Genomic DNA, 19,459 nt, shown 5'->3' with positions numbered 1-19,459 from the left:
AAAAGAAAGAAAGAAAACAAAACAGTGGAGAACAGTGATGTGTATACCATCCTTTATGTATTCACTAATTAGTGAGTAAAACTGGCTATACCTCTCATTCTCTCCTTATCTTCAAAATGATGATAATATTTGCCCTTGTCTGCCTTACTGTAATTCACTGAATATCAAAACTCAAAAAAATAATTGTTAAAATCCTATCATCACTGTAATGATAGAAGGAGCTATTCTTTTTCACTTATCATGGTCTAGTACTAACTTTAACAGTGGTAAAATCATTTCTAACTTGAGCAGGAGAATCTAATTACTGTAATTGTACCCTTGGTACAGCAGGATACCAACAAAATTGAGAAACTTACAAATAGCCCTCAATTTAGCTTACTCGATTTCACTGCCTCTTTAACTTTTTACTTTTCCTGAAAATGCATAAATAAATAGACAAACAAATGAAATGGGAGTCTGAATCTGACTGTGGTCTACTATCAACATTCTACGTGGGCTCAGTCACTTCAATCACACAACTCTTTGTGATCCCATGGACTATAGCCCACCAGGCTCCTCTGTCCATGGGGATTCTCCAAGCAAGAATACTGAAGAGCGTTGCCATTTTCTCCTCCAGGGGATCTTCCTGACCCAGGAATCAAACCTGTGTCTCCTACGGCTCCTGCACTGCAGGCAAATTCTTTACTCTGAGCCACTGGGGAAGCCCATCAGCATTCTATACACCTGGATAAAATACATATAAAAGTGTAATAATTGGAAGATATCAGGCAGGAAAATACCTTCCCTAAACTATGAAGGGAAACAGTATTTGATGGGTTTGGGTGGACTCCAGGAATTGGTGATGGACAGGGAGGCCTGGCGTGCTGCAGTTCACAGGGTCGAAAAGGGTCGGACACGAATGAGCAACTGAACTGAACTGAATGTCTTTTGAGTCTTTATAAAATAAAATTATCTGGATTGTAACTAGGTCAGATCAAGTGCCCAAATGAATTTTACAAAAGACTTGCCATTCATTAAGAACTAAAAGGAAATTAATTGCTTGGATACACTATACTTCAATGAAGAACAAGCATTACAGCAAAGAATCTCCTATATAAATTCCATCTTATGGGAGTATAATAGGGCTTACTTTCTGATATTGATGACTACCAAATGAATTTTCAACAGCCCTAGTGATACTTTGGCTAGAAATGAATCCTAGAGTATTCAGTATAGATTTCCTCTGGTCCCACGACTCGGTATCCTGGGGTCATTTGTATTGTATAGGAATTCCCAGTCTCTGGAGCAGAAACAGCCATAACCCAATGGTTGCCTTCCTTAGCTCCCATGTGCATTCCATATCTCTTATGACCTTATTACAAATTTATCTGCTATTAACAATCGGAGTCTCAGAAACATTGTAGCACCATCTAATCATAATAGATGTTCTTGTTGCTATCCAATTTAAGTGTATATTTATTTTTTAAAAAATAAAAATGAAGGGACATCTTTCTTGATCACTTTCCTTCAGAAATTTCTCTTAAATTATTATTTTTTTTTAATTACCTTCATTTAACCTCTTAGTTCAAATAGTTAATGACCTGACTCACTCTTCCTCCTGCATCAGCCACACTGGCCTAAACCTGCTCTCACATAACAACTCTTGCATTTGCTCTTCCTTCATCTGAGGATGCTCTTCTCAGACCATCTTGTGATCTGGTCCTCCTACCTTCAGGTCCTCTCATTAGGGAGCCATACCTGACCACCCTGTAAACAATCTCCACTGCTCTCTCTTATCCCTTTACCAAGCTTTGTTATTCTCCACAGCACTTAGCACCATTTGATACAAATGAATTTGTTTATTATCGTTCATCTCACAAGAATTTAAGTTCCCCAAGGACAGAGACTTTGGTACATTCACATCCTTATCCTTAGAGCCTCGCATGAGGTAAGCATCCAAGCAAGAATTGCTCTATCTAATGGCCCTATAGAGCCAAAGATACCCACCAACCCACCCCTCCTTTTTTTTTTTTCCACTTTTAAGAGAACAAATATTTTAGAAGTATATTGAAGTTAAAGAAAAAAAACAGCATCTTCTGCTTTTCAGAATTTCAAGGAAAAAATGACATTGTCATGAGGGTAGAAAAATGAAGAGAATCACAGATAAGGTCATGCTGAGAAAAACTGATACTTTAAAGTTAGCAATACAGGCCTTATTCTTCCCTCTCAGGACATCTGAAGAAAGTTGCTGGCAAGACTCTCCATGCCAGCCATGATAGCAATGACACACAAACCCATCCTTCATGTCCTTTATTGTCTTCTGTTTATTGGCTGGGGAAATGATGACTCTCAAGCTCTTGCGTAGGCCATATTTCTTACTGCTACTTCCCGGCATATGCAGATAGGAGGAGGATTCAGATGTTTTTCGAATACATCTTCCATTATTGTTACATAGACTTTGACTGCAGAGTTTGGCTGCAGTTGTCACATTAACAGCATAATGGCCCAATGGCCCTTGAATAAATTTTTGCACAGACAAGCAGGTCTCCTGTGGGAAAAACAGAGATCTATTTAGATCACTTTCAAAACATGATTCAATGGTCCAGGGAGTATTTATTAATATTGACTTTTGTATTTGATAAGCCTGAGGAGAAAGAGTTTCAGTGGATTTAGCATTTAAATGAAAGACTAAGCCCTTATAAAATTCCTTAAGTGATGATCCATGCCTTTGGTTAGGAATACTCTAATGAACCAATTTCATACCATTTTCTGGGGAGGAGGATTCCACATTTTTCCACAAGAGCATCCTTTAAGAGATATTTGTACTGACACTTTAAAAAGAAAATCTTTAATGTAGGGTGATTTTTTTGAATTTGTGAAACAGTTTTGGTGCTGATACTTCATATATGTTAACATCAGGTGAGATTTTTCTCAGACTACCAAGTTATCCCATTCTTCTCCTTATTTCTTCAGAGGTAACAGTTCTCCTGAAGTGGGGAGGGGTACTACTTACATCCATGTTTTTATAACTTTATTGCATGTAAATGTAATTATGAACAATGTGTATAATATTATTTTGTGTTTTTAAATTCTTATACAAATTTATATCATTTGGAATATTTTATTTTCTACAACTTCCTTTGCAAACATTTTCAAGATCCTTTCCCCATATTCATATATGTAGCTCTTTAAAAAAAAAAATGTAGCTGTGGTTCAGTCTCATAGTAAAAATACATTGTACTTTATGTATCCATTGGCTGGGTTGTAGGAAGGATTCTATAAAAGATTATTATTTATTACCAAATTCCTGAGTCATTTGTATAGCATATGGAAAATTAGATTGTCTTCCTATAAATCTGCCACTAGGCACCATTGATTGTCCACAACCTTGAGTTTTAAGGCTAGTACACAGTTCTACCTACTGATGATCACACTGTGCAGCTAGGATGTGCTGGCCAAATTGAAATGACACCATCAGCTAGCCCAGAAGAATCTGGCTAGAATCTTCATCAACAGTTGCCTTAATCCATAAAGGAAGTACCATGGGAAAATCCTAGTAGATTCATTAACAAAAGTGTGTTTTCTATCAGCACTTCAATTATTTTGACCAATACTAACTCTAATGGAAGGGCTTCCCTGATGGCTCAGCTGTAAAGAATCTGCCTGCAATGCAGGAGATGCAGGAAACTCAGATTTGATCCCTGGGTTGGGAATATCCTTGAAGGAGGAAATGGCAACCCACTCCAATATTTTTGCCTGGAAAATTCTACGGACAGAGGAGTCTGGCAGGCTATAGTCCAAAGGGTCGGACATGACTGAGCATGCATGCACACATAACATGAATGCATAATTAAATTCCAATTAATTTAAAACAGTAGGACAGTTTCTCTTTGAGAAGAGGCCCCAAAACTGTGAATCCATGTGGAAAGGATTCAGGGGTTCAGATGGAAAGTCATAAGGCAGAATAAACTACTAATGGCAGGCAGTTGAACAAGGTGTCACTTTGGGCAATAACAAGTTCTGAAAATCGTGTATAATATTTTTGTTCCAGGCACATTCAGTCTAGGTCAGCCTCACATTATGTTTAGGAGTAAATGCTATTTTTAGTCAAGGCATGGCTCCTTATCTGGGGCATCAGAGGAAGTTTGTAGGACAGATGGGAAAGATAGAACAGTGAAACCACTGAACAAAACAAGAAAAGGAGAAGTAAGAAAGAGGGGTGGAAGAGGAAGAAAGAAGACCTGGGGGAGAGATGAATGAAAGAGAGCACAGGGTACAGGTAAACCCAATCAGGTTCAACTTGGGTTTCCCTGTTCTGTCCCTGCCCTCTTCCTCGAAATTCCTTCTTCACTTATCTTCTGGTATATCACACTCTTCTGGATTTTTCCTTTCTCACTGAATGCTCCTTCTTAATCTCATTTACTAGCTCATCTTCCCTACCTCTTAACCCTGGAGTGCCCTAGGCTTAATTTTTCTCTTTTCCAGCTATACTCTCTCTGGTTAAACTTACCCCTTCTCATTGCCTTAAATAGAACTCCCAGATGTGTATTTCCCAGAATTTATCTCTGATCAACTGTACACCCACCTACCTATTACACATCTCTACCTGGATGTCTCATGAACATTTCAACAACCTTAACCCATTCCAATGTGATCCCCTGATCCTCTTCCCAGCATATCTCAACATATGTAAGCTCCCTCTCTCCAATGCCTCAGGAGCAAAACCTGGAAGATGCAAGTTGTGTGGGGGTTGGAAGCATCTCTAACCTCATGCAAGAAAGAGCCAGACCCTACATGGCAGCCATGTGGGATGGTCTTCAAGAGACCACAGTAATTTTAAAAGCCAGCATATAAATAAAAATTACTTTGCCTGCTTTGCCTCCTCTCTATCCCAGTCTCCTGCACTCATCCTTGAAGCAAATGAGCAAAGAAATGAATGGTACTCCTCTTCCCCATAACTGAGACCCAAGCTTGGGGTGTGGGGAGGAGAAGCAAGAAGTTTTAACCTGGATAATAACAACCACCATTTACATGGCACTTGGCATGTGCCAGGTACTGTTTAAGTGCTTTACATGTATTAATCATGTAATTCTTATAACAGCCCTATGAGATAGATACTATTATTCTTACCATTTAACAGATAGAGAAATTGTAGAGATTTGTTCAAGGCCATTGGCTAGTAGGATACAAAAAGTGAACATTGGAATCCAAGTCGTTCAGTCTTAGGCCTCCTCCTCTTACCAATACCAGCATGCTGATTTGTAGAATGCAAAATGAGAAAGAGCTGTTTTTACATTTTTTGAGACAGAATGTTTTAATACTTGAAAAGTGAACTATTTGTTAATACCTGTGCATAAGTGTGTGCTCAGTCACTTCAGTCGTGTTCTAACTTTTTACGACCCCATGGACTGTAGCCCACCAGGCTCCTCTGTCTATGGGATTCTGCAGGCAAGAATACTGGAGTGGGATTTTCCCCACTCAGGTATCAAACCCATATCTCCTGCATCTCCTGCATTGCAGGCAGATTCTTTACCCACTGAGCCACCTGGGAAGCCAATTCATTAATACCTAAAAATGAGGAAAACTGTGGTTTCTGAATTTTCACTTAGGTAGTACAACAGGCCACCAACTGAACATGTTCAAAGTCAGTTGTGGAAAATAATAGAGTTACTTCACGTGAGAATTGCTATCAAGAGTAGAATGTTTATAATAAACGTTTATATTATATATGTGTATATATATATATATATATATTTTTTTTTTTCCTCCCATGAGCATTTCTATGATAGATAATCAGAAAATAAAGAATCAATTTTGGAGAATTCATCCTTTGTGTGGTTGAAAAATATTTGTTTTTAAAATTTGGTATTCTCTCTCTCTCTCTCTTTTTTTTTTTTGCATACGTATTATATCATTCTTGCTGTTGTTTGATTGTTAAGTTGTGTTGGACTCTTTTGCAACTCCCATGGATGTAGCCCCACCAGGCTCCTCTGTCCATGGGATTTTTCCAGGCAAGAATGGTGGAATGGGTTGCCATTTCCTTCTTCAGGAGGTCTTCCCAACCCAGGGATCGAATCCACATCTCCTATATTGGCAGGTGGATTCTTTGCCGCTGAGCCACCATCTACCAAAATTCTTACAAAGTAGGTTTTCTTTCAATACTTTTTTTTTTAGATGAAGACATGGATACTCAGAGAGGTTAATTAATTTGCTCAAGATTACACCCCTAGAATGTAAAATTTGTATTCTTATTTAGGATTGTCTGATTGGAAAATTTATGCTCTTTTTACAACACTGTGGCTGGTACAGACAAATTGCTCAATGTGAGTCCCTGTGCTCTCTGAGTTTTGTTAAAGTCAACTGAGCAGATAATTAGCAACCATTTGTCTCTGACGTGAAAAATTAAAACAAAAACCAGAAGATGGTGGAGGAATAAGACAGGGAGACCTCTTTCTCCCCCATAAATTCATCAAAAGAACATTTGAACGCTGAGTAAATTCCACAAAACAACTTCTGAATGCCGGCAGAGGACATCAGACAGCCAGAAAAGCAGGCCATTGTCTTTGAAAGGAGGTAGGAAAAAATATAAAAGATAAAAAGAGAGACAAAACAGGTAGGGAAGGAGATCCGTCACAGGAAAGGAGTCTTAAAAAAGAGAGAAGTTTCCAAACACCAGGAAATACTCACTGGCAAGTCTGTGGTGAGCCTTGGAACCTCAGAGGGCAACATAACTGGGAGGAAAAATAAATAAATAATTAAAACCCACAGATTAACGTGCCCAACGGTAACTCCCCCAGCGGAAAAGCAGTGCAGATGCCCGTATCCACCACTAGCAAACGGGGGCTGGGCAGGGAGGCACGGGCTGCATTGCTTAGAATAAGGACTGGGCCTGAATGCCCCGAGGGCAATCTGAGGGAACTAACTTGAGATAGCAAACCAGACTGTGGGATAGCTACCCTGCAAAAAGCCCTAACCTAAGACACCGCCAGGCCCGCTCACAGAACAAAGGACTGACTAGAGCTCTCCGGCTGTGGACTTGCCCATCCCCCTGCTGGAGACAGGCAGGCGAGGGCTGCCAGAGCTGAAAGGGGGCAATCGTGGCCCCAGAGAGGCATCATTTACCAAACTGCAAGCAGGCTTCATTGCTAACCAAGACTTCTTGGGATTCTGGATGGTTGACATCCACCTGATAAGGTGCACCAGTTGTACACCCAGAAAACCGAGCGGCAGGGACAGGAGAGGCAATAAGTTGCAGCGACCACACTCGCCAAACACCTGGTCACCTGAGCTGCTCGGACCTGGGAAGGGCACAAAACGCAGGCCCAACCATGTCTGCGCCTTTGAGAAGTACCCGAGTACCTAAACTTGAGCGGCTTAGACCTGGGAAGTGCATACAACCCAGGGCTGGCCTCAGACAATTCCCAGCATAGCAGCCTAGAGCCTAAGAAGTTTAGACAGGGAAAGCACACACGCTGTGAGCAGGGACAAACCCAGTGTGGCCGAGACACTGCGAGCACATGCCAGTGTTATTTGTTTGCAGCGTCCCTCCCTCCCTACAGCACGACTGAACAAGTGAGCCTAAAAAAGTGTCCACCACCGCCCCCTTGTGTCAGGGCAGAAATAAGACACTGAAGAGACCAGCAAACAGAAGCTAAAACAGAGGGAACCGCCTTGAAGTGACAGGTGCAATAGATTAAAACCCTGTAGTTAAGCACCGACTACATAGGAAGGGGCCTATAGATCTTGAGAAGTATAAGCTGGATCAAGGAACTATCTGAAAATGAACTGACCCCACACAGTCCACAACACCAGAGAAAGTCCTAGATATATTTTTGCTATTTTCATTCTTTAATTTTTTTTTTATTTTTAAGTCATCTATTACTCCTTTAATTTTCATTTTTATAACCTATTACTTTGCAAAAAAAAAGAACCTATTTTTAAAGAAAACTTCATATATATATATAATAATTTTTGTGACTTTGTTTTTTTTTCTTTAATATTGTATTTTTGAGAATCCAACCTCTATACTAGATTTTTAATCTTTGATTTTTGGCATTTGTTATCAATTTTGTACCTTTAAGAACCCAATCTTCAAAAATAAAAAAAATAAAAAAGAACCCAATCTTCAGTACCCATATTTACTTGGGAGTGAGATTACTGGCTTGACTGCTCTCTCCCCCTATGGACTCTCCTTTTTCTCCACCAGGTTAGCTCTATCTCCTCCCTTCCCCTTCTGTTCTTTATCCAACTCTGTGAATCTCTGTGTGTGTTCCGGACTATGGAGAACACTTAGGGAACTGATTACTGGCTGGATCTGTCTCTCTCCTTTTGATTCCCCCCTTTATCCTCCTAGCCACCTCTGTCTCCTTCCTCCCTCTTCTCTTCTCTGTATAACTATGTGAACTTCTCTGAGCGGTCCAGACTGTGGAGAGCACATAAGGAAGTGATTACTGGCTAGCTTGCTCTCTCCTCTTTTGATTCCCCCTCTTCTTCTCCTGGTCACTTCTATCTCCCTTCCCCCTCTTTTCTTTTCCATGTAACTCTGTGAACCTCTCTGGGTGTCCCTCACTGTGGACAGACTTTTCATCTTTAACCTAGATGTTTTATCATTGGTGCTCTGTAGATGGAGAAGTCTTGAGGCTACTGTAAGAGTAAGACTGAAAACCAGAGGCAGGAGGCTTAAGTCCAAATTCTGAGGACACCAGAGAACTCCTGACTCCAGGGAACATTAATCGATAGGAGCTCATCCAATGCCTCCATACATACACTGAAACCAAGCACCACCCAAGGGCCAACAAGTTCCAGAGCAAGACATACCATGCAAATTCTCCAGCAACACAGAAACATAGCCCTGAGCTTCAATATACAGCTGCCCAAAGTCACTCCAAACACACTGACATCTCACAACGCATTACTGGACACTTCATTGCACTCCAGGGAGAAGAAATCAACCTGCCTGACTTCAGGCTCTACTACAAAGCCACAGTTGTCAAGACAGTATGGTACTGGCACGAAGACAGAAATATAGATCAATGGAACAAAATAGAAAGCCCAGAGATAAATCCACGCACCTATGGACACCTTATCTTTGACAAAGGAGGCAAGAATATACAATGGAGAAAAGACAAACTCTTTACCAAGTGATGCTGGGAAAACTGGTCAACCACTTGTAAAAGAATGAAACTAGAACACTTTCTAACACCATACACAAAAATAAACTCAAAATGGATTAAAAATCTAAATTTAAGACCAAAAACTATAAAACTCCTAGAGGAGAACATAAGCAAAACACTCTCTGACATAAATCACAGCAGGATCCTCTATGACCCACCTCCCAGAATATTGGAAATAAAAGCAAAACTAAACAAATGGGACCTAATTAAACTTAAAAGCTTCTGCACAACAAAGGAAACTATAAGCAAGGTGAAAAGACAGCCTTTAGAATGGGAGAAAATAATAGCTAATGAAACAACTGACAAAGAGTCTCAAAAATATACAAGCAACTCCTACAGCTCAATTCCAGAAAAATAAATGACCCAATCAAAAAATGGGCCAAGGACCTAAACAGACATTTCTCCAAAGAAGACATACAGATGGCTAACAAACACATGAAAAGATGCTCAACATCACTCAGTATCAGAGAAATGCAAATCAAAACCACATTGAGGTACCATTTCACGCCAGTCAGAATGGCTGCTATCCAAAAGTCTACAAGCAATAAATGCTGGAGAGGGTGTGGAGAAAAGGGAACCCTCTTACACTGTTGGTGAGAATGCAAACTAGTACAGCCACTATGGAGAACAGTGTGGAGATTCCTTAAAAAACTGGAAATAGAACTGCCATATGACCCAGCAATCCCACTTCTGGGCATACGTACTGAGGAAACCAGAATCGAAAGAGACACATGTACCCCAGTGTTCATCGCAGCACTGTATGGAATAGCCAGGACATGGAAGCAACCTAGATGTCCATCAGCAGACGAATGGATAAGAAGGCTGTGATACATATACACAATGGAGTATTACTCAGCCATTAAAAAGAATACATTTGAATCAGTTCTAATGAGGTGGATGAAACTGGAGCCTATTGTACAGAGTGAAGTAAGCCAGAAAGAAAAACACCATACAGTATATTAAAGCATATATATGGAATTTAGAAAGACGGTAACTATAACCCTGTATGTGAGACAGCAAAAGAGACACAGATGTATAGAAAAGTCTTTTGGACTCTGTGGGAGAAGGCGAGGGTGGGATGATTTGGGAGAATGGCTTTGAAACATGTATATTATCATATGTGAAATGAATCGCCAGTCCAGGTTCAATGCATGATACAGGATGCTCAGGGCTGGTGCACTGGGATGACCCAGAGGGATGGTATGGAGAGGGAGAGGGAAGGGGGGGATCAAGATGGGGAACACATGTACGTCTGTGGTGGATTCATGTCAATGTATGGCAAAACCAATACAATATTGTAAAGTAATTAGCCTCATTTAAAATAAATAAATTTATATTAAAAAATAAAATAAAAATAAAAAAAAACACAATATCTGTAATATCTCCAAGATGCTGGTAGGGAAACCACTGCTTACCTTTGAATCAGAATAGTCATATCCTCCCCACAATATTACTCCTGATGCCCCCAGTGCTGCACTCTCACCAATTGTATGCACTAAGTCCTCCTAAAAAAGAGAAGGGTCGCAAGTAGATTCTGCCACTCATATTTAATCACTGACAATTCAAAAATGTTTCAGTCTATCAACTGTGGTAAAGAACATACTGATAACATTATCTTTGTTTCTAAAACAAAGGACTATAGAGCAGAATAGGAAAAGGTAATTCTGCCTGGGATACTTACCTGATAAATATGTATGATGTTCCAAGCAGTATTCTAGACACTAAGAATATAAAAATGAAATAGATTCCATTTCTTGTTCTTGAGAGTGTGTTTTAGTGTGATGATTATGACAGACATATATAATTTCAGGGTAACAAATTAAATTATATATTAGCACCCACAGACATACATAGATTAGAGAAAGTGGTTAATGTTGCATGGAAGTGTATTGGAAGATTTCCTTCAAGAGGTGAAATTTCAGAGTGGTCTTTGGAAAGGAGTATAAATTGATAAAATAGACTTAAGAGAGCAGAGTTTTTTTTATCCAGTAGGAAAAAAAGAAAAGGCAGAGTCATATGTAGGAAAAAGTGCGATTCCTTGAGAAGTGTCAGTAACTCTTATGGTAGGTAAAAAGCACTGGGGATGTGGGGAGAAGTAAATGTATCTGAATCCTTGTATTAGGTTAGCCAAAAAGTTCTTTGGAGTTCAAATAAAAATAAAAGACACATTTTTCATTTTCATGAAGAATTTTACTGAACAAAATATTCACTGTTTTGCTCCACTGCCTTCTGCTATTTTTCAGGCAATTTCATTTTCCCAAAACTTTTTATCTTTTTGAGCAAACAACTCCTTTCCAGGGAGTTGAATTTTTTTCCATTAATAGAATTTTGTAAAGACTGAAATAAATGGACATCCAAATGTGTAGTGTCTGATGAATATGGCAGATGAATCAGAACTTCCCAGCCAAGCTATAACAGTTTTGCCTGGTCATCAAAGAAAGATACAGTCTCAAGCTATCCTAATGGAAGATAATGCATTTTATGTTTGAGTAGCTGTTGGAATTGTTTGGTTTCCAGAAGGAGCTCATAATAAAAGCCACTCTTTCTAATCCCACCATATAAACAACATCACCTTCTTTAGATGAAGATAGGCCTTTGGTGTGGTTGGTGGTGGTTTATTTCACTTGCCCCATGATCTCTTCCATTCCACGTTATTGTACAATATCCACTTTTCATTGCCCATCACAATTTGTTGTAAAAACGGAACATTTTCATTATGTTTAAGTGCAGAATCGCATGTGGAAATTTGGTTAAGATAGGTTTTTTTCTGCTTAACTTATGTGGCACCCATATATCAAAACAATGAAAATAACCAAGTTAGTGCAAATGATTTTCAAGATTTGGATATTTTGAGTATGTTGGCTATCTCCCAAGTGGTATAATGTTGATTGTTCTCAATTAATGGTTTGATATGATCACTATCAATTTCAACTTGTTTACTTCACCTTGGAGCATTGTCCAGTGAGAAATCTCCAGCATGAAAATCTGCAAACCACTTTTGACATGTTTGATCAGTCACAGCACCTTCTCCATACACTGCACAAATCTTTTTATGCATTTCTATTGTTTTTACCTTTCTTGAAATAATAAGCATAATATGCAGAAAATGTTTTGCTTCCATCTTCAGTATTAAAGTGGCTACACAAAAATTCACTCATTTGGATAAGACATTTTTAACTTTTAATTTTTTATATTTTTAATGAAGTATAAATGATTTACAAATATTGTGCTAGTTTCAGGCATTGGCATAGTGCTTTGATTTTTTTATGTATTACAAAATGATCACCATAAGCTTAGTTACCATCTGTCATCATCATAGTTACTACAGCATTATTGACTGTATTCTCTATGCTGTACGTTATATCTCTGCTGCTGCTGCTAAGTCGCTTCAGTAGTGTCCGACTCTGTGCGACCCCATAGATGGCAGCCACCAGGCTCCACTGTCCCTGAGATTCTCCAAGCAAGAACACTGGAGTGGGTTGCCATTTCCTTCTCCAATGCATGAAAGTGAAAAGTGAAAGTGAAGTCGCTCAGTCATGTCCGACTCTTCGCAACCCCCTGGACAGCAGCCTACCAGGCTCCTCCGTCCATGGGATTTTCCAGGCAAGAGTACTGGAGTGGGTTGCCATTGCCTTCTCTGACATTATATCTCTAGGTCTTATTTATTTTATAATTTCCAACCCTCTACCTCCTTCCATGGGACACGATCAGTTTCTTATCTGTATCTATGAGTCTGTTTTTGTTTTCGGTTTGTTTACACTCTGATATGACAGCTGTCACAATACAATCTAAAAAAAACTGTTTTGAATGAAGGTAAAGACAACTAAGTGCTACCAGAAGTATTGTATAGAAAAACACAAATGAACTTTCTGGCCAACCCAATAGATAAGTAACATCCAAATACAAGTGTCTTTTGTGTATATTTTATTACACAATTTTAAAGTGTTAGGGCTTAGCTACAAGAAAGTTTTGACACTGGAAGGCCACACATTTGCAACTAAGATATTTTCAGCTGTCATAAAAACATATTGAAGAAGGAAGTCAAGATGACAGTCAGGGACCCCAATTAGAGATGATGAAAACTGTTCAATGAGAAATGATGAGAGCGTCAACAAAGGCAAGGTCAGTCCTTGTAAAGCATAGAGGACAGATTGAACAGTTCTTTGGAAATTAAGATGGATAAGATTTAGTTACCTACTGGATAATAGACAGAGAAGGAAGGCATCCAAGTGACTCTCAAGTGGGATGACTAAGTAGATTATAATTCACCAGGATGAGAAACAGAGGAGGTCATGTTCATGATTATAGACCAAGAGCAAAGAAGCAGGAAATAGGAAGAGATGAAAGAGAGAAGGAATGATAGATGGACAGTCTGCATTCTTTCCTTCCCTGCAAGGTATGGAGAATCAGAGATCCAGTATAAAGGTAAAATATTCAAAAGCCAGAATGAGAAAATGGCCATGCTTCAGCAAAGCTCCTCTGCAGTATATGAAGTCTCCAGTAACCTAGCACTCTGTTTCACAATTTGTCTACATAATGAAACAAGAAAAAAAAAAATCATTCTTCCATTATACTAACTAGCATTGCCTTCATTAAATGAAAATCAGGTCTCTCATTCAAATTGAGACACTGGAAAGAAAATATCTAGCAGAGTTAGCTTTAAGTGATTTCATAATTACAATATGCAGAACATAATAAATGATGTTGTGCTTAGTCACTCAATCATGTCCAATTCTTTGTGACCCATTGGACTGTAGGCCACCAGGCTCCTCTGTCCATGGGATTTTTCAGGCAAGAATACTGGAGTGTGTTGCCATTTCCTTCTCCAGGGAATAAAAGATGTTATAATAATGCTATTTAAACAATAAATGAGATTCATGCTGTTTGTTCATGTGAAAAGGGAAAGATTCATGTGAAAAGGGAAAGGCAATTGCATAGTATTAAAACACTTCAGTATACTATTACTCAGATAACACTATAATTTTGGTTTTCTGAAATAGAGCTCAGAGGTGATACTTAGCCCATAATTGACTTTGAAAATCAAATATTATCCCAAAAAGGGGACTTTACAAACAAGAATTTCATTAAAATGTGGCTTATCTCATTCTATCCTTTTCTATCAAGACAAAATATCTGACTGCATGGCTTATTATTTTCTACTCATTATTCATAATACATTGTGACATACTGTAGACACTCAATAAGTATTTTTTGAAGGAATAAATATAATTCCCCAATGGATTTGAGAAAGTGACATGATTTGAGAAATCTGTTACTTGAGGAATAATTTATTGAGAAGATTTTGGTAGATCTGACTGACATCATCCAATACTTGGAGAACTGACTTTTGAAATAGAGATTTGATTTATTCTGTATTGCACCAGAAGTTAAGATTATAACTAATAGTGATATGAAGTTATCCAGAGGCAGAGTAGACTTAACATAGTCAAGAACTTTTCAGGGATTAATTGGGTTCCCAAGTGGCAGTTTTCCTTCTAGAATAGGAAGAACCCCATGAAAAAGAAAGTGCTAAAGCAGGTAACAAAAGATCCGTGTTTGAGGGTGAGGCAGATTAGGCATATCTGACATCCTCCAACTTTTTATCATGGTGCTATATTTCTTTTCCTCCTAAACACTGAATTAATATTCCATTTTGAATAATACTGAGTAATCCTACAAGAATAGCAATGTAAAGCTTACTAAACAGTATTTGGGTCAATATATTTTATTCTGAAATATTTGAGGAAGAACTGATATTTCATTTAAATGTTCTTATCACAAATGTAAGTGATTTCAGTACTGCTTCTGTGTTGTGTACTAGAAAAACTGAATTGTGAGCTCACAGCTATTGATGGAGATTTAAGGGTTTTCTCACCTGACCACCCACCCAATAATTGAATCCCTACAAGAATATCCTATATAAGTGACCATCTAGATAAAGCTTGAATACTTCCAAGACTCTACAAACCCATTATCTTCCAAACCAGTTCATTCCTACATCTTTGTGCTTCCTACCTTGTGTATGCAGATGACACCACTCTTATGGCAGAAAGTGAAGAGGAACTCAAAAGCCTCTTGTTGAAAGTGAAAGAGGAGAGTGAAAAAGTTGGCTTAAAGCTCAACATTCAGAAAACTAAGATCATGGCATCCAGTCCCATCACTTCATGGAAAATATATGGGGAAACAGTGGAGACAGTGGCTGACTTTATTTTGGGGGGCTCCAAAATCACTGCAGATGGTGATTGCAGCCATGAAATTAAAAGATCCTTACTCCTTGGAAGGAAAGTTATGACCAACCTAGATAGCATATTCAAAAGCAGACACATTACTTTGCCAACAAAGGTCCATCTAGTCAAGGCTATGGTTTTTCCAGTGGTCATGTATGGATGTGAGAGTTGGACTGTGAAGAAAGCTGAGCGCCGAAGAATGGATGCTTTTGAACTGTGGTGTTGGAGAAGACTCTTGAGAGTCCCTTGGACTGCAAGGAGATCCAACCAGTCCATTCTAAAGGAGATCAGTCCTGGGTGTTCATTGGAAGGAATGATACTAAAGCTGAAACTCCAGTACTTTGGCCACCTCATGCGAAGAGTTGACTCATTGGAAAAGACCCTGATGCTGGGAGAGATTGAGGGCAGGAGGAGAAGGGGACAACAGAGGATGAGATGGCTGGATGGCATCACGAACTCGATGGACATGAGTTTGAGTGAGCTCCGGGAGTTGGTGATGGACAGGGAGGCCTGGCGTGCTGTGATTCAGGGAGTCGCAAAGAGTCGGACACGACTGAGTGACTGAACTGAACTGAACCCTGTGTAAGTCTAAGAATACTTTTATATAAACCACTTTCATTGCCTTGACACTCATCACTAGATTACATTTTAGATTTTTGAAGATAAAATCAACAATCTATATTATTTTTAAGTAACAGAATCAATTAAAACATAAAAATGCAATATATTGAAAACATAGTTGGTAAATAATTTACCCAAGCTCTCCTTTATACAGTTTTGATTTGGAAAATTGCTGCTACTGTTTCACGTTAAGAGTTTCTTTAATATGAATTTTCTTCCTAGTTAAATTTAATCTGTTGCATGATTAAACTTAAACTACAGTTCTGCAGGAAACCCTTGTAAATGCTAAGCTGGTAAAAATCATCACTTACAAACTCTTAAGCAAACACCTAATTGTCAATGACATTGTTTCAGAATTGGCCTGACATTTGAAGGACTACATGGTTTTAGTAATAGAATAGCATTCTGTTATTAAGGGGATATAAGCATCCTAAAACATTATTCCCTAAATTTCATATTCTACTAAATTTCCATTTTTTAATGTGTGACTGTATTTTTTTTTTCTTACCTGTGACAAAGCTTCAACACTATTCAAATAAAATGGTCTGGAAAAAATAAAAACTGGTAAAACATAGTCATCTTTAGCCATTTCAGCAATTCTCATAGCTTCTCTAACTCGATAGTGAACAAATTTCAAAGCATTTAAACTTGACTTCAATATTTTATCCAAATATACTGAAGTATAAAGTGCTCTGCTTTTTTCCCATAGCCACTGAAGTTGGTCATTGCGGAAAATTTCGTCACTTGGGCATTTACCTGTGTAGGTCTGTGGATTTATCCTATAATCATAATTGTAGCAGTCTGGATAGAGATAAAAGCCCCATAGACATTTTGGTCTCATTTCTAAAGCCAGTGTGAGAGTAGCATTCATAATACTCTTTCCAGCAGTTTCAAATTCCTTTTGGGCAACTGTTCTCACTTTCATTTCTGACCAATCAGGATGGTGGTTTCTAGTAAAGTCTAAGGAGTGGTTTTTATATATTACTCTATTGCCCCAATTTCTGTCCCATTGTGGCTTCCAGCTTTCCCAGTCAATGATAACAAGACCTTCTGATCTCCACCAAGGAAAAACTTTTGCAATGTCATCAGCGGTCTTCCTCAGGTGTGTAGGAAGGCTCATATTCTGTGGTATCCCTCCATTAAAGGATTTTCCCTCTGGAGAGAAATAAGGATAACACCCTAATTCATTTGGATAAATTATGGCAATTGTCGATCCACTCTGAGTCTCCAAAGGATTTGATATAATATTAAATAACTGAAGATTCAGATCCACATTGAAGAAATGCTGGCACTGCATTGTTGGGGCGGCCCAGAAAATGTTGAAAGGTCTTTTCGTGATCACTGGAGGCATTGCTGGCTTGAGGGCTGAGTGAGTGAACACCGTCAAGAGCAGCAGCACTCCTAACCATGCCACCCGGGGGTTACACATGGTTCATAGTTTTCACCATCACGTTAGGCAATCTCCTTAAAAATAAGAAGAGGAAGAAAAATTAAACATGATGGAGTCAAATGTTCCTTAAATCAAGTAAACTCATGGTAGTGTTTAAGCTACTCTTTGAGTTGTAGACTGACTTTTTACAAGATTTATGAGATTTATTGATATCTAGGCATAATTTATACTTTTAACAGGGAAGAAAAATGAGGTGCTTTAAAAAAAAAAAAAAAAACTAGAAAAGTAAAAAAAAAAAAAAATCCAGTGAATAGAAACCAAAGTAAAAATTTTCACACAACTCCTCAGTCATGAAAACTGTGTCTGCTACTTGTTCTAGCTTTAATTTCCTATAATTCTGACTACATAACCATCTGGTACTTTTAACAAAAATTAAATGGAACCAAAACAAATAGCTAATGGTACAAACAGTAAATAACACCTTGCTTGCTATTTCGAATTCACTGGACTCAAAAGTGGGCTTCTTCATTTCTTGGTTTGTTTGTTTTTAAAAGATGGTAGTTATATTTGGAATTCATACAGGCTAAAGTAGAAACAGGTAGAAATGGCATTTACCTGCTGTTGATTATGGATTTTGTTGTTATCTTCTCTTGGTACATAAATTTAGAAACCAACAGATTGTTTAATTCCCTGGTTTTCCCATGAAGAAGTTGGTCTGTATTTTCACCAATCAATTCCCAAGTGAAACTTGGCTAAATCCCTTCTAAACAGACAGTTGAGCCAAAAACTGCCAAAGAATCCTCCCAGACAAGGATGGTTTAATAGTTATGCATTCCAGCCAATGAGATTTCACCATGAAAGCAGTGTGGTTGAAGTTATGTATCAAAATGATTTTATCATGAAGATTTTTTTTAATAAATGAATCACAAACTTGTCTATGATGTAATTAAACTCAATGTCTTTTTAAGAGTCAAATCTTCTCTTTTTTTTTTTTTTTTTTTAGTTCTTGCTGAGTTTATCTAATATATTATCTAATATATTAAATGCAGGAAGAGGTACTGACCAAAGTCATATTTTAACTTTTGCAACACAGCATCCCAAGTTTATAAACAAACTTGAATAAGTCATTGTCTCTCTGTACATTGAAGATTTATTCATAGCTATGAATTATAACTTACTCTTTTAAGTAAAGTAGTTATTATTTTTAAAATAAACATCATGAGGAATTTGTATCATGGCATCAGATGAGTCCCTCAGTCACCAGAGATACTCTATTCTCTTCACTCTTCTCTAGCCATGGATCTTAAGGTGACTTCTCCCCTCAAAAAAAGAAGAGCCAATTTTTTTATCTTTGTCATTCAGGGAAAATGAAAGAGGACCCACTATCCACAAATATTACTCTTTATCTCCCTCTTCTCATGACAGCATGTATGGTATAAATGGGTATATATATTTAGTTAAATGTCATATTACATTAAATTTATTAAAGAAAAGGGGCTATAAATCTAAAAAAGTGTGCTTTAATAAAATGCAATTATAAATTTTCTTTTCTAAAGTATTTTAATCATGCATTCTATTTATATAAAAGTTATACCCTGTCTCTGTGTCACTACTCGAAGGAAAACTTATTAGTTTAGCATTATCTTCTTCACCAGCATACATTTTGTAACACTACTTCTACAGTAACAGAATTAAGCACTACGAATTGTTCAGTTCAGTTCAGTTCAGTCCAGTCCCTCAGGCATGTCCAACTCTTTGAGACCCCATGAACTGTAGCACGCCAGGCCTCACTGTCCAACACCAACTTCCAGAGTTCACCCAAACACATGTCCATTGACTTGGTGATGCCATCCAACCAACTCATTTTCTATTGTCCCCATATCCTCCCACCCTCAATCTTTCCCAGTAACAGGGCCTTTTCAAATGAGTCAGCTCTTCACATCAGGTAGCCAAAGTATTGGAGTTTCAGCTTCAACATCAGCCCTACCAATGAACACCCAGGACTGATCTCCTCTAGGATGGACTGGTTGGATCTCCTTGCAGTCCAAGGGACTCTCAAGAGTCTTCTC

The 19,459-nt window shown here is 38.2% G+C and overlaps 1 protein-coding gene across 1 annotated transcript; it reads right to left on the bottom strand.

Annotated features, from left to right (window-relative positions):
• Nucleotides 1–1,852: 1,852 nt before the first annotated feature.
• Nucleotides 1,853–18,157, bottom strand: LOC109557935 (hyaluronidase-4-like). The gene is made up of 4 exons (XM_019959462.2): nucleotides 18,006–18,157; nucleotides 16,509–17,464; nucleotides 10,568–10,657; nucleotides 1,853–2,527 (listed from the first exon to the last, which is right to left on the bottom strand). Exons 2-4 carry the CDS (start codon nucleotides 17,427–17,429, stop codon nucleotides 2,111–2,113), a joined length of 1,428 nt encoding a protein of 475 aa, XP_019815021.2. The 5' UTR covers nucleotides 17,430–17,464; nucleotides 18,006–18,157; the 3' UTR covers nucleotides 1,853–2,110.
• Nucleotides 18,158–19,459: the final 1,302 nt, after the last annotated feature.

This window comes from Bos indicus, chromosome 4 (assembly GCF_029378745.1).
Source record: "Bos indicus isolate NIAB-ARS_2022 breed Sahiwal x Tharparkar chromosome 4, NIAB-ARS_B.indTharparkar_mat_pri_1.0, whole genome shotgun sequence".
Taxonomy (NCBI): Eukaryota; Metazoa; Chordata; class Mammalia; order Artiodactyla; family Bovidae; genus Bos; species Bos indicus.
Note: the sequence above shows the minus strand (reverse complement) of the source record. Positions and strands in the feature narration are given on the sequence as shown.

Bases quoted from the DNA above. Each gene is read 5' to 3' on its own strand.
- LOC109557935 (XM_019959462.2), bottom strand. From the start codon at position 17,429: ATGTGTAACCCCCGGGTGGCATGGTTAGGAGTGCTGCTGCTCTTGACG. The intron at 10,658-16,508 runs GTAAGAAAAAAA...TCTCTTTTTTAG, and splicing joins GTGTTGAAGCTTTGTCACAG to GAGGACTTAGTGCATACAAT. The intron at 2,528-10,567 runs GTAAGCAGTGGT...TTTTTCCCACAG, and splicing joins ATGACTATTCTGATTCAAAG to GAGACCTGCTTGTCTGTGCA.